This window comes from Schistocerca serialis, chromosome 1, assembly GCF_023864345.2.
Source record: "Schistocerca serialis cubense isolate TAMUIC-IGC-003099 chromosome 1, iqSchSeri2.2, whole genome shotgun sequence".
NCBI classification, from domain to species: Eukaryota; Metazoa; Arthropoda; class Insecta; order Orthoptera; family Acrididae; genus Schistocerca; species Schistocerca serialis.
This window is the reverse complement of record NC_064638.1, coordinates 1,147,554,646-1,147,569,114: the sequence shown is the minus strand read 5'-3', so window position 1 is coordinate 1,147,569,114 and position 14,469 is coordinate 1,147,554,646. Positions and strand designations below refer to the sequence as shown.

At 39.9% G+C, this 14,469-nt stretch overlaps 1 protein-coding gene across 1 annotated transcript in view; it reads left to right on the top strand.

Annotated features, from left to right (window-relative positions):
- LOC126456073 (WD repeat and FYVE domain-containing protein 3) overlaps positions 1-14,469 on the top strand; it is a 303,206-nt gene that overhangs the window by 264,517 nt on the left and 24,220 nt on the right. The window contains 2 exon segments of the mRNA XM_050091831.1: positions 851-1,042; positions 8,151-8,358. Coding sequence (XP_049947788.1) covers positions 851-1,042; positions 8,151-8,358 — 400 coding nt within the window.

Here is a 14,469-nt window from a genome sequence, read left to right as displayed (position 1 = left end):
CAACACAAAATCATGGAATTAACTTTTAACTCAGTGTAATCTGTTCATTTATAACACTTGTAATGTTGCTGACAAGGCATTTGCTTTGCAGACCTAAATATTGAATTCCAGTAGTATTCAACACCATGAGAAACATCATTACAGGACAGAATCATGTCTAGAACAGTTTTGTCCACAATTCCAATTAAATACAGCCTATGATAAGGCCTGTTCCCTCATTTTTAACTGTTAAATATGTATCAGTCAAAGGTTAAGACTAGATTCAAAATTTCAACTGGTTTGTGAATGCAGAAAAGTGTTTCATGACTTAACCAGCAGTGTGCTTCTTCTTGTTTTCCACTAATAACTTTATATCTCAGGTAATGTTTCAGTTTTGTCGAAGAAATTTTCATTGTTGCAATAAATGTTTCTGTTCAAGTATTAAGGATAACATTTTTGTTTAATTAAACACCATTTTGTAACATACTTTTATCTTTGCATCTGACATCCTTGAGAGTTAACATTTCCAGTTTTTTTTAATTATCACATTTAGTTTCAGGTTTCTCATAACCATTTTAATCTCAGAGCGCTTGTTTCCTCTAATGACTGACCCATACAATACAATATTCAAATGAAACCATAATTTATAGCTGTATTAACTATATTCTGTTTGTACAACTGTTTTGGGTTCGAAATGGGACTAATAGGTATAATTCTGATGTATTTTCACATCTGAGGATGTCATTAGTAGTTTTGTTTATACATTAAATGAGAATCCTTAGTCTTTATGAATTTCAGTTTTGAACTTTACATACGTTATTTTTCTAGAGTGTGAAGTGTTTTATTAATATTTGTAATTTTGGACTTGCAGGGTGAGATAGCAACCTGTGCGGGGACATGGTTACATTTGTGGAGTATAAATGGCGACGAGCTTGCAAGTGTCAATACGTGTGTTGGGAGAGCAGATAGAATGCAGCAAATACTGTGTGTTGCCTTTTCTCAGACCCACGAGTGGGACTCACAGAATGTGATCATGACTGGCTCGACAGATGGTGTGGCGAGAGTAAGTAAATAAACTTACTGTGTTAATGCTAAAAATACTTAAATACTAAAATAAAGAATTCTGCAAAAAAATTGTTCCTGCATAGCATGTACTACTGGATGTTTATGCTAATCCAGGCTTTTCTCTTTTTAATGTTTCACTTTGACATTCTCATTTTTCGGGTCTATGGAACGAAAACTGAATCTGATCTAATCTAATCCAGGGAAACGATCGGAGGTCACAATTTTTCTCTAGGCATATTATGTAATTGACAGTATAGCCAAGCTTAAATGGTAAGTTTAAATTTTCATCTTATATCATATCATTGAGCAGTCGACGAGCACATAAATGATTGTGAAATTATTGCCGTTACTGAGCTTTCAAACAATGACCTTTTTCAGAACTAACAAACAAAAACATACAAATTCTTGGTGACGTGCGTTCTGTTACTGCTGCTAAAATGTTAGTTGCCCCACAAATGTTAGTTGCCCCACTCTCAGTTGCTGTTACTTTTCATTGGTATATTTTATTTTCTCACACTTCCAGTACCTGAACTATTATATAATGTTTGCAAAGCCAGATCATGAGGGCTTGTGACGATGAGGATATCTTTCAGCATACAATCACTCCAGTGCTTGGTAACATGCAGTAGAAACAAAAACAAGTTTCTATTTCTTGACACTCGTACAAGTAGCTCCTGAGCAAGTTGTCTTTTCGCTACATCAGCAGAGCACAAGTGAACCATACCTGAGTGACATGTGGTATTATATTTGATACAGCGAGGCATATTAAATGTGAAATGTCATTTCCTAACCGTGGGACAATAGTATGTGGTACTGTTATCTTCTTACTATTTAATAAAGTTCCACATATGTTATATCATTGAACCTTTTCGTGTAGGCTCTTTCAAAGGTCACAGAAAAACATATGTAACTGTATAAAAAATGCCTGTCATAATTCACCGCCTACAAATGTTAAAATTCACTTGCATACTGTTGTATATGTGTCAACTGTGCCACTGCTCTGTTGGTCGGTACTCCTGTCACAGTGATCAACTGCCACCAGTGTAGCTTGTGAGTGCTCTGCTGTAGGCAAGACAGTATGTTGATAAGTGGAAATGTGTGTTAACAACTATGCCAGTGTAGTGTCAGAAAGAGAAAGAACTACACAACTAAACAATGCAAGCCCAATAACTGCATTTATTACAACAGGCAATAGGAGTGTAGAACTCTGGTATAACTGAACACAAACAGCACATTCTGAAGCAGGTAACTTCTAGTAAGTATGTCTGCAACCTGACAAAAAAGTGCAAGTCTGGTAGTTTCTCTTAAAAGTTCATTTATACCAAGTTGTATTCCAAGATGACTTCCTGCAGGTCCAGTGTACTGATGGTCATACATCTCACTGATGACTGGCATAGATGGTAGCTCGCTAGCTTTTTAGAGTGGACTCCAACTGTGGACTTGTCATGTTCTGAACTGGTCATGTCATGAAGTTACTGTGAACTGATTATAGAGTGACTATAGGGACCCAGCAGAGCGGATTATTTTATTGCACGGTGAACATAATCAGTCTGCACGATTGGCAGCCAATGGCTGGGTTGACAAGCTGCTTATTCATTGATGTCCTCCAGCATTTGATTAGCTTCTGGGGAAGGCTGTCAAAGTAGTTCCATTTGCTAAGGTGCCCTCTTGAAGTGACCATCACTGTCAGCCTTGCCAAGCAGCTGTGTCTGCCAATTATGCAATCTGTGATACCATGCTATACAAAGGGATGTCATCTGGGGGCACAGGAAAATGTAACATGCCTCGGCACATTTATGTGTTCTGGATAAAAAAAATGCTGCCCATTAAACATGCAACACCAGGAAGGACAGCAAGTAACGAAATCTTACTTATGGAAAATCTGGAATAGAATGACAACTATGTGGGACTGACAGATTGGTACTTGCTGCACAGAGGAGACATAGATTTGCAGTCAGTCTGACTTCCGATGCTAGGGCCTTAGCCTGGAGACAACAGTCTCTCTCTCTCTCTCTCTCTCTCTCTCTCTCTCTGTGTGTGTGTGTGTGTGTGTGTGTGTGTGTGTGTGTGTGTGCGCGACTGACAGATTGGTACTTGCTGCACAGAGGAGACATAGATTTGCAGTCAGTCTGACTTCCGATGCTAGGGCCTTAGCCTGGAGACAACAGTCTCTCTCTCTCTCTCTCTCTCTCTCTCTCTCTCTCTCTCTCTCTCTCTCTGTGTGTGTGTGTGTGTGTGTGTGTGTGTGTGTGTGTGGGCGGGCGCGCGCGCGCGCGCGTGCGTGCTTGCGTGCGCGTGCGTGTGCGCTTAGACAGTGTAGTAGAAAGAATACATGATTAAGGTTGTAGGTGATTGTGGAGAGTAGAGCATGTGAAATTCAGAACTCAGAACTGCCACCTCTGCCAGCAACAGCAGCATTGACTCTAATGTGGCTGAGCATTGAGTTGAACTGTGCTCGGATTCCATCAAAGGAAGCAGCATATTGGCCACTGGACTGAAAGGCGGGTGCTCTAGATGTCGTTGCAAAGCCTGGCCAATTTTCTGACTCAGTCTGCGTGGCCAAACAAACAGTGTCTCCCTTTTGGCGACAGTGGTGTGCAGCTGTTGCCATCCTTCATTGCACTGAATACGTCCCTCCTGAATCCATAAATTCCATATTGACATGACAGTGTCTGCCCCCATTAGCTGAATGGCCATCGCAGCAGAATGCCACACCAAGAAGCCCGGGTTCGATTCCCGGCTGGGGCAGGAGATTTTCTCTGCTCAGTAACTGGGTGTTGCGTTGTCCTCATCATCATTTCATCCCATCTCCAACGTGCAGGTCGCCCAAAGGGGTGTCAAATGCAATAAGTACTTGCCCTCGGCAGCTGAACTTCCCCGAATGGGGGACTCCCGGCCCACAATGCCATATGCTCATTTCCATTTTTTGACATGACAGTTATGGTATTCTAACCAATGCAGGTAGCAATATTGTACAACGATGAACTGCGGACTTGATAGGCCACAATACAGTTGCTGTTTAATTCAAACATATCCTTGTGTAGACATTTCTATTTCTTATGTGAGGTGTAACACAATCTTCTCACAACCCACCAACATTCAAATGATTTCTGAATGAGAGAGACCCTGCAAAACGTTTCCTTATATACAGGATGTAGATGGTGTTACATTGAAAGGTGCCATAAGTTGTGTACTATTAATTCTAGAGTCATACCTGGTGGTTTAGCGATAAGTGCTTGCCTGGAAACAGAGGTCACAGAATCAGATCCCGGTTAGACCACAGAATTTTCTGTCTCTGTTCTAACCTAGCCTTCAGCTTTAAACTTGTGAACAGTCACCGGAAAAGACGCCAATTAATTAACTCTAGAAAGAATCTTGTTCACTTTGGCTCATAGTCATATTTTTTATTCTCACTTAGGAGTAGGTTGCAATGCCACTACCCGAATTTACTGTATTATTATTAGACCATGCGGCATCGGACTTCCAGAAAGCGGCTCTCACGTGTAGTAGGTTTGAATAGACACCCTATGGTGATCCAACTACTGCACGGAATTATTGGAATAAATAATGATAATGGCGCGTAACAAACTTATTTTTATGTCTATATTTGGTTAGTAGTAACACTAATAATCTCTTTGAAGTGACTGAACAGGGAGCACTTAATTCTGTATGTTTGATATTGCCTAGCAGGAGGACATTCTTCATTTAAAACAATACCACAGCCTGAAATCGTTTCACAATACATAAACACACATGATAAACATTTGAACTTGTTTTAGGTTAATGTAAACTACACAAATTGTAATGACTGAATTTAATGTTATTGAGCTTGCATTGTGCTGAAGGCACAATGTGTACTGTGGTGGCAGCAATTTCCTTGAACGCGTAATTAAAGAACAATATAGATCTGCTTGTCACCATAGTTACTGAAAACCCTAATTGAGAGTCATGTTGCTCGGATGGGACCGAGTAATTTTAGACTATGGCAATGTACTGAAAAGCCACCACATCGAGCTGGATAGTAATTAAGGTGGCACAGTACCTGGCATCTTCCATCCGTTGCATGAAGCGGCGTCTGCTGGCAATTTCGGCATTAATTCCGACTATTTTCTCTTGTAATATAGCTATGCCGATACTCACGCATCATAACTTTTCACTGATGTTGCAGCACATAGAAATCACTGGATATGGGGTAATAATGAGCTATTTCCTTTAAATAATTGATTACACTCAGGGAATGCAATTTAAACCACAAAATTATTATTGCCTCCAAACTTTACCCACTGTAGGGAACTTGGTTTGACTATTACACAAACTGATTCACAAAATATAAATGTACTGGTAATGGCATCGGTATAACAACCACTGTTCATAATAATACTCTTGTAAGATAACTTCTAGTTCGTTGCTACTGAAGTGAGCTCACCAATGGACCTCATCAGTTATTGAGATCACAATATGCCGTTGGATGCAGCTACTGGTCATTTCACACCTCACCGTTAATACAAGCAACTCGTCGCAATTCACACAGCATTGCACCATGCTGTGCCATGTACCTCAGAGTGGGAAACCGTACTATTTTGCCGCTCACAGCCCATCTCCGTCGAAATACTGCGTCTTACAAGCCTTAGTGTCAATTTAGTTTGTAGCCATACGATAAACAAAGTCCATATCTGTTTTCAGCTCACTTCTAAATGGTCCCATAGCACACACTGGCAGTCACTTTTACGCCACTTAACACTTGTTCTGCCTCAGAGCTACGCCAGCTTACTTCTACCGCCAATATTACACGCCAACCTGTACACTGTTCTCATTCTCAGGGATTCACCCCACACCTAAACATTATTTTACATTACGCCAAGCTCTCTATTTAGAATTAAAATACCATAGCATTACAATATTCAATTACAGTCATTTTCATATATTAAAGTAATATTATATTTATATTTTTACTAAATGTAACAATTTCATTTGGTTTAATTCTTTTGTTATTTCGCTGTCAGAGTGCAACACAAGCTAGACACTGTCTCCCGTATAGTGTTCTTTAGTTTAGCTGCCACCAGGCAGAAGCACTTCCACTTTGCCTTCAATTCTGGCCCACAGATGGCATAAGCATCCACTTTCTCTACCGTTGCTCCTCGACTATGCCTGGCATTCACTAGACAGCATATTGTCACATTACAAGGTCCAGATATATTTCCCATTTAGGCAACAAAACTGTATCTTTGATGTCATGCAGACTTGTATTTCCAAATTTTTGATTATAGCCTCGTCTGATTTAGATGGAGTATGAAAATTGTACAAAAACTGTGACAAAACTGCCTCAAAAAAACTACTCCATGACTAGTTCGTAACTGATACACAGACTGGTCTAGCACTGGTGCTTGTATGAACAAATAACAATTAGCAACATTTTATACATCATAGTCATGGTCATATTTTCTTAGTTATAGTGAAGAATTAAATATTCATAATATTCAAAAGGTGTCAGCAAGTTCTGTGTAGATGAAGAAAACATTCAAAATAATTTGTTGTACTGAATACTGAATTTCTTCTACATAACAATTTATGAAATTCGATTTCAAAATAGTGAACTAAGATATAAACAACTTATAAATAAACTACTTAAGTATTTCTCAAAACTGGGTATAGTCATGAGTGAGTGTAAGCAATCATTGATTATATAAAAGTGTCCACATTCAGTCTCCGGAACACTTTCCTTCATTTCCATGTGACTGATTTTGGGCCAACTACCAATCCTCAGACCTATCACAAAAAATTAAATTACAATTGGTTCAAGCTACAAATGGTTTAAGATTTAAGTTTAGAAAGCTTCAAAATTCTTATGAAATTAGTTACACAACTATAGTATTGTAAATAACTTCTTAAGAATTTTAGAGCTTTTGGTACATAAATTTTAAACCATTTGTAGTTTGAACCAACTGTAATGTAATTTTCATAATAGGATGGGTGCGCACATGTCCCCCCCCCCCCCCACCACCATCACCACCACACACATTCTCTCTCTCTCTCTCTCTCTCTCTCTCTCTCTCTGTGTGTGTGTGTGTGTGTGTGTGTGTGTGTGTGTGTGTGTTTTTTGCAGGCGCGCATGTGCGTGTTTGTTTTCTACTTCAAGATAAACTACAAATTTATATCAAAGGCTACAATCTGTCTTTTACATCTGTCTACATTGCAACTACTTTTTACTTTCCTGTTTACTTGTAACTGTCGTAATATGTTCCATGTAAATTTTTGGTAAACGACATCTGAATACTTTACTTGGTGTATTTTCTATTTTAACTGCTTTAGTTGTGTGAAGAATCAACCAGTACTTACTTCAATAGGCACTGAAACTACTTCAAAACCAGCATAGACCTCATAGGGGACCATGTCACTGACCATTAATTTGACTTAACAAATTTGAATTAAATGAGTTACAGTTCTCCAATCTCATATGCAAGTGCTTATATACTTGATTCTTGACTCCTATATTTTTGATGTCTGAACAGTACCAAAAAAAATAAAAATAAAACGAATAAGCCTTCATTCTCTAATATAAATACACAATCATTATATTGAAATTGCTTTCAGTTGGCTAAAACTTTTCCATGTGAGTGTATAAGCAATCATTTAGTTATTATTGTTTTATAATTTATTTTATCAGGAATGAATATTGACAGGATCTCCTCCTCAATCTCAATGTCTGGAGATTGCACAAAACACAAAGGATAAGGCTAAAGATCAATACTTTATACAGTCACTCAAATGAGCACTATTTTGAAAAAAACTGTTGTAAACATTTTACATTTAATGAACTACATAACATACTGATAACCTCGGTGTGTGTCTAAGTATCAGACTGTAATGCTTGATGTTCATTTCAGAATAAGGAAATATCTGTGATTTGAATTTCATTATTCATTAAATTTTTGCGAAATTGTGGTTTTTCTATCTGTGCAGTACTTTTTGTCATGTTCCACAGGGGACACATTTCTTACCTTTCCTCATGTTTTCTCTTTGCTTTTTGTAATTTATACATTTTATTATTGTGAAACAATTTTTGAATTAACATTTTACATCTTTCTGATGTGGTTTACCAATTTCAGATGTGGTCCATTGATTATGTCCAAGTACCAAAAGAAGAAACAAGACCACTGGTGAAAGAAGGAAGTGATAGTAATCTGGTGTCAGAGGTTGCAGACGTGGATTCCAGTGACGGCAAACCGTGTGCACCCGCTGACACCAGGAACATTCGTGTCCAAGATCTAGTGAAGCAAATGAGTATATCAGCTGACTTTACAGCAGACTCCCAAGGTATAAATAACTTTGAGTTACAAGAGTACATAGTGCATCAATTAATATTTGATCATTACATCTAAATAGCTCTCACTGTTTTCTTGCCTCATTAGCTTTAAATGATGATCAATTTTTTTTGACGAGTTTCCAACATTATTGTCAGGAGCTATCATAATCGGTGTTCTGGGGTACAGGTATTTTATGTGGCACGGTTGGCCATATTACATTGTGATCATATCATGCAAAAATCAAGGAATTTACATGTCACCAGAGATTATGTCAATGTCTGTGATGGAGGGAAGCCAGTAGCATCATTGATGTAGTTCGAAAGTAAACAAGTTCTGATAACACTCTTTAGGCTGTCAGCATCAAGAGATAAAAAATAGAGGTGTAGTCCCAGTTGTAGTCCGATTTAAAAAACACCCTAACAGTAGTTCTGTGTGCGAGGCGGGTTTTTTAAGTAAGTACCATTTTGAAATTAAAAAAAGACGTGCTAAGATATCTCAATAATTTTATTTTTACATGAAAGCCTGTACCTTAATCTACGCACTGACACCACTACAGTCTGATTCTTCCTTGTTTACGTTGTGTACTGAGTGGTTAAGATGCCTCTGATAATCGTGAGTCCCACCGACTGCGAAGTACGGGCTGTTATAATATTTCTTAGTGCTAAAGGCCTAAAAGCGATTAATAGTCATTGTGAGATCTGTGCAGTTTTTCGGAGAAAACATTATGTGTGATGGAATGGTAAGAAAGTGGGTGAGAGCATTTAAAGATGGCCGCACAAATTTGCATGATGAACAACGGAGTGGGCGTCCTTCGGTCGTTAATGAAAATTTGGTGCAGGAAGTGGACAATAAGGTGAGAGAAAACAGATGCTTTATTTCCTCCTTGTGGGATGACTTTCCTAATGTTTCTCATAGTGTTTTGTATGGCATTGTGACTGAGCACTTGAATTACTGAAAATTGTGCGCACGTTTGATACCAAAAATTTTGACGGATGTGCACAAAACCAAACATTTAGACAGTGCATTGACTTTTCTTGTGCAGTACCACAACGACGGTGATGATTTCTTAAGTCAAATTGTTACGGGCGATGAAACACGGATAGCCTACGTCACACCAGAGTCAAAGCAACAGTCCATGGAAGTTGAGCAAGGGCATCGTTTTACTGCAAGACAATGCCCGTCCGCATGTGGTGAATCAGACCAAAGATCTCATCACATCTTTTCGATGGGAAACTCTAGAACATCCTCCTTAGAGACCCAATCTTGCACCCAGTGACTACCACCTGTTCCTCCACTTGAAGAAACACCTGGGCGGTCAGCGTCTTCAAGACGATGATGATGTCAAAACAGTGGTGGTGCAGGGGTTAACAAGTCAGGCAGCAGACTTCTATGAGAAGGGTATTCAAAAACTGGTACAACATTATGACAAGTGCCTCAATATTGACGGAAATTATGTAGAAAAGTAGATTAAGGTACAGGCTTTCATGTAAAAATAAAATTATTGAGATATCTTAGCACGTCTTTTTTTTATTTCAAAACGGTACTTACTTAAAAAAACACGCCTCGTATTGGCTTATGAGGCTGTAGGTGGAACACAGTTTAGAGTCACTCACACTGGCAGTAAAACAAAGACCAGTGGACAGTTCCTGAGGTTGATGGCAGTGGAGATCATGAAATGACTGACTAGCCAAAAACAAAAAAAGTCCAGAGGTTAGCAAACTCATTATACACATATGCAAACATTCCAGCGAGCAGCTCGAATAAAAACATAATACAGGCGAGGTCAGACACCCTACTAATTAGTGGTGTGAACTTAAGTCTTCAGTGAAGTAGCAACACTGGCTGGCAAGTGTGGGGCTGCAACATTTATCAGCACTCTCGCGTCAGTAAATAGGCCCACATAATATGTTTTCTGCTAATCATGCAACCTCCATGGGAGCAAGCTGCGGCTGGAGTATTCAGACTCTCTGACCTGTCCTCCATATCAATACTGAGGCTACGAGAGGTATTCGAAACACTGTTGGATTCTAACCCCCCTCCCCACTTTTAATCAGCACTTGGGGTTCAAAAGTGCAGAAATCCCCTCCAAAGTGTAATGTGGTTGTTTCTCAGCGTGACTTGCCAGATCAGATGCCAACTCAGGCAGTGGGATTTCCAATTGATCAATGGGATTTGGGTCACAGCTTGGTCTTGCCTTAAGGGAGTGGATGCCGACTATATTGGAGATGAGGATGACTTGGCCTCCATGGGCACCTAAGTCTGAAAATGCTCCACCTCTGTTGATTGTGTGGGGAGGCGTAACTGGTGTTGGTGAGAGCTTGTGGTGGCTAGTGGGATGGAAGTGGTTCCAACTCCATTGCCTCCAATTGCTGGTCACTGTCAATCTGCTGTTTACGCCTAAGACAGAGCTGAGGTTGCAGGGGCAGCAGACAGGCTGTTGGGTAGGCATGTCCTGTGTATGGTTGTGTAGATAGCAGCCAGTCAGCAGCTAAATGGAATGAACAAGAGGTATGTCTCGCAGACAGAGCTCATTCGGATGCCGGACCAGCTGTTTCTGGCCGACTGCGATTTCAAACATTTGTTGCCCTCTACTGCTGCCGATGGCACATTGGCTGTCCTGCAGTCCCAGCTGAAAGTATAAGGCTACGCATGGGAGCCCACGAGGTACTATGGCTGTGTGCATGGGCAGTGAGTCTACTGAGTTGGGCTCAGCAGGTCGGAGAGGGTGTGAGGTCTGCGCCCATGTAAAATTTTAGTCAGGCTACGTCCATTCACACTGTTGGACCATTAGGTGGTGTGGAAGCTGGTGATTGTCTTCCCAGTGTCAGCTGTCATCATTATATTGCACATCTGCATTTTTGTAGGTCCTGTCCGTATGCTCAGCTTCCAAATTGAACATGAGCTGGAAGGAGGCGATGGTAAGCTGCTTAGTGCCCATTGTCTTTATAAAAATCCTGAAATGCAGGTTCTGTGAATAGAGGGATGTTGTCAGAAACTAAGGTGGAAGTCGCCCTCTCTATTGCAGTTATGATGGTCAGGGAATGGATAGTAGCTGTAACCATTTGTGCCACATATATAAAGTTAGAGAGGGCGTCAACAGCTAGCAACGACATTGCTCCCTGGAATGGTCTAGTGAAATCAACATACACACTCTGCCAGAAGTGGTCAGGGCATTGAAATGCTGTCGATGGCAGCATGTCATGACCTCACACAAATGCAAGATGCTTTTCAATCGGTACCCCTGGGATTTGCAGTGGGATGATAGAGGCTAGCACGAGCAGGGTGTTTGTAGGAATCTGGAACATTTTATAATAATTAGTACTGGAATCCTTTAGTAAATAACTTTTACTTAACCACTGCGCTCCAGGATCATAACTAATAACAGCTGTCTTTCTTTAATACAAATGACTCATTAACTGGATTATACAAAATGCAAGATAACACAGTAATGGTATTACATGAGTAATACATGTGTGAACTAGAAGCTGTGAACCTAGTGAGCTGGAGGCTATTCTAATCTGACTTTGCTCATGACCTGTAGCTGACTCGGCTGGTGCGATCTGCAAGTCTCACTCTGTCCGTGCCATATGGCGGCACTGCAAGCGCCAGCGAGTCTAGAGAGGTTGCAAGTACTGGGCCGCTATCGATTATATGAAACTTGTTGACAAAGTATATGATATCCAACACCTCTTTTCAATTTGTAAATAATTCCTTTGTGCCACATTTAATGTTTTAGAAACAAATGTAATGCTCCTTGTCATTGGTGTCTTTGTGCGAGAGCGCAACCCAATTATGCAGTGTCGTCATTTTCTCCACTTATCCTTCACATATCTTGCCATAATTTTCTCTTCTTTCTCTTCCTCCATGGGAGTATGGCAAATACCCTTGTCATTCTTTAATGTCCGCATTTCCATTTATATTGATTCTGTTTTCGTCATCGTGCTTTCCCCACAGCCTTGTTTGAAGTTTTGTTTGTGTCATTGTCATTCACTTTCTTTTTGATATAGTGTTCTAAATTGAATCCACTTGAAACTGGTGGATTTTGCGCCATCACCTTTCTTCCTGTCTCCTCACTATGTCTGATTGATTTTCGAAGTTGAACTTTTTTCCTTTTCTAACTCTGTCATTCTCGTTTTGGTAGCTTCTAATTCCTTCTCTTTCAAAGAACACAGGGACTCCAAAAAAAATTATTTTCTTCACATAAATCTTCCTTTTTCCAGTTCATACTTTCTTTCTCATAGCATTTATTTTCACATCATTACTGTTAGATCTGGTTGTGGAGGTGCAACATGCAACATGCATACATGTGGTACACCTGTATTTGTGGGTAACATCTTAGATAATGTTGTGATGTTCGTCTTGTTTTCATTCACATCTCATGGTAGGCACTATATTGTTACTTATTTCATTACTATTCTCTTACTGCTTTGCAGCATTATGCATATCCTTGAGTAATTATTTAACTTTATTTCTCTAAACATCTTTCATTTCCACGTTACGTCTTCCATTCTTTATAGTACAGAATGGCATATTTTTATTCTGCCTCTCCTTTTGGTGCAATGTATTTCCTCTCGTTACCTACAAAATTTCGTTTCTGCTGTCCCCATTTCTCATGGTGCTCTTCATGCCTCACTTCGTCTGCCAGTTGTATCATCTCCTGTTTGTGTGCGTGAAAGCCCACGCTGAAGTTGATGTATTCACTGCAGCCTTAGAAACCTTCCCTCATGTAACCACTTGTGCCTTCCTGCCGCCCGTCATTCCACATTTTGTGTCGCTGCTTGTTGCTGCCCCACTGAGGTGCTAGCCATTCACTTCTGTATTCATGATTTCAGTAGTTCAGGCCTCAGTTATTCCCATTATTATCAAGGCCTTCCTGTTGCGCTCTTTCTTCTACACATTTTGGTATAAATGTTGCTTGCTCTTCTTTCTCAGTCACAGTGAAAATAACCAGTTTTTGAAAATATGATTGGATAGATAAAATATGTACTCATGAAATGGTGTCAAGAGAACAAAAATATAAAAGCTATTACAGTTTGCTAGCTTTTGGAGCCAGTGGATGCTTCTTCTGGCAGAAGAGTTGAAGGAGAAGGAAGAAGAGTGAAGGAAAAGGATGGTGAGGTTTAGGAAAAGAGGTAGAGTTTCCAAAAGTCACCTAGAACCATGGGTCGGGGTTTTACCAGCCCTTTTCCTTGACCTTCCTTCCCCTTCAGCCCTTCTGCCAGGAGGAGCCGCCACTGGCTCCAAAAGCTAGCAGACTGTAACATCTTTCATGTATGTGTGTTCTCCTGCTGCCGCTTGGTGAGTGGATATTTTATCTATCCAGTTATATATGTTTTCTGTCTTAAGACCATATGAAATATCTCCATATTGTGCCAGTGCTCTGTTCATTGCCCACCCTCTTGTTTTCTCTCCCATTGGTGTGACCAGATGTCTTTTTAATTCTAGTGAGTTTCCCAGCGTGCCAACTAGCAACCCATCTGTCTGTCTGTTGTATGTTTGTAGCCTGAGTTAATCCTTGACCTCTTCTTGCATTTCTTGTGGCCAAGATTTCTCTATGAAAGCTTTTTCAAACTCATCATACATCATACTGTCTAGATTTAGAGAATCTGTTCAGTTGGCTGTTCCATCTTCCATTTGCCTCACAATGTGATCTATCTTTTTTACGTCTGCCCATTTCTTGGAGAGTGCTCCTTTAGACGTGCATAAAAATGTCATTGGGTGTAGTCTTACTCCTGATTGGAACCTTTTGCAATCTCTGTTGAAAGCTTGTACTTCTTCCAAACCAGTTAATACCACATTATTTGCTCTTGTAGTGAGGTTTCCAGCTTCTTTCTGCAAATATCCATTACAATGTTACCCAAGTTTTTATCATCAGTTGTCACTGTGCTAGCAGCCGTTGTTAATTCTGTCTTGACCTTGGTGATTTTTGTCTCACTTCTGTCATTAATTTTAGTTACCTTTTTTGCTAAGTTTTTTGACTCATATTGTATAGAGATTAGCCATGTGTTGAGCTTGCTGTTACTTTTGGTGTAGCCCATCACAACTCCTCCAATCTGCAGGATGTTTTATTTGTACACATGACTTCGTTCCTCATATTTTTCGATCTGTTCATACCAGTTAG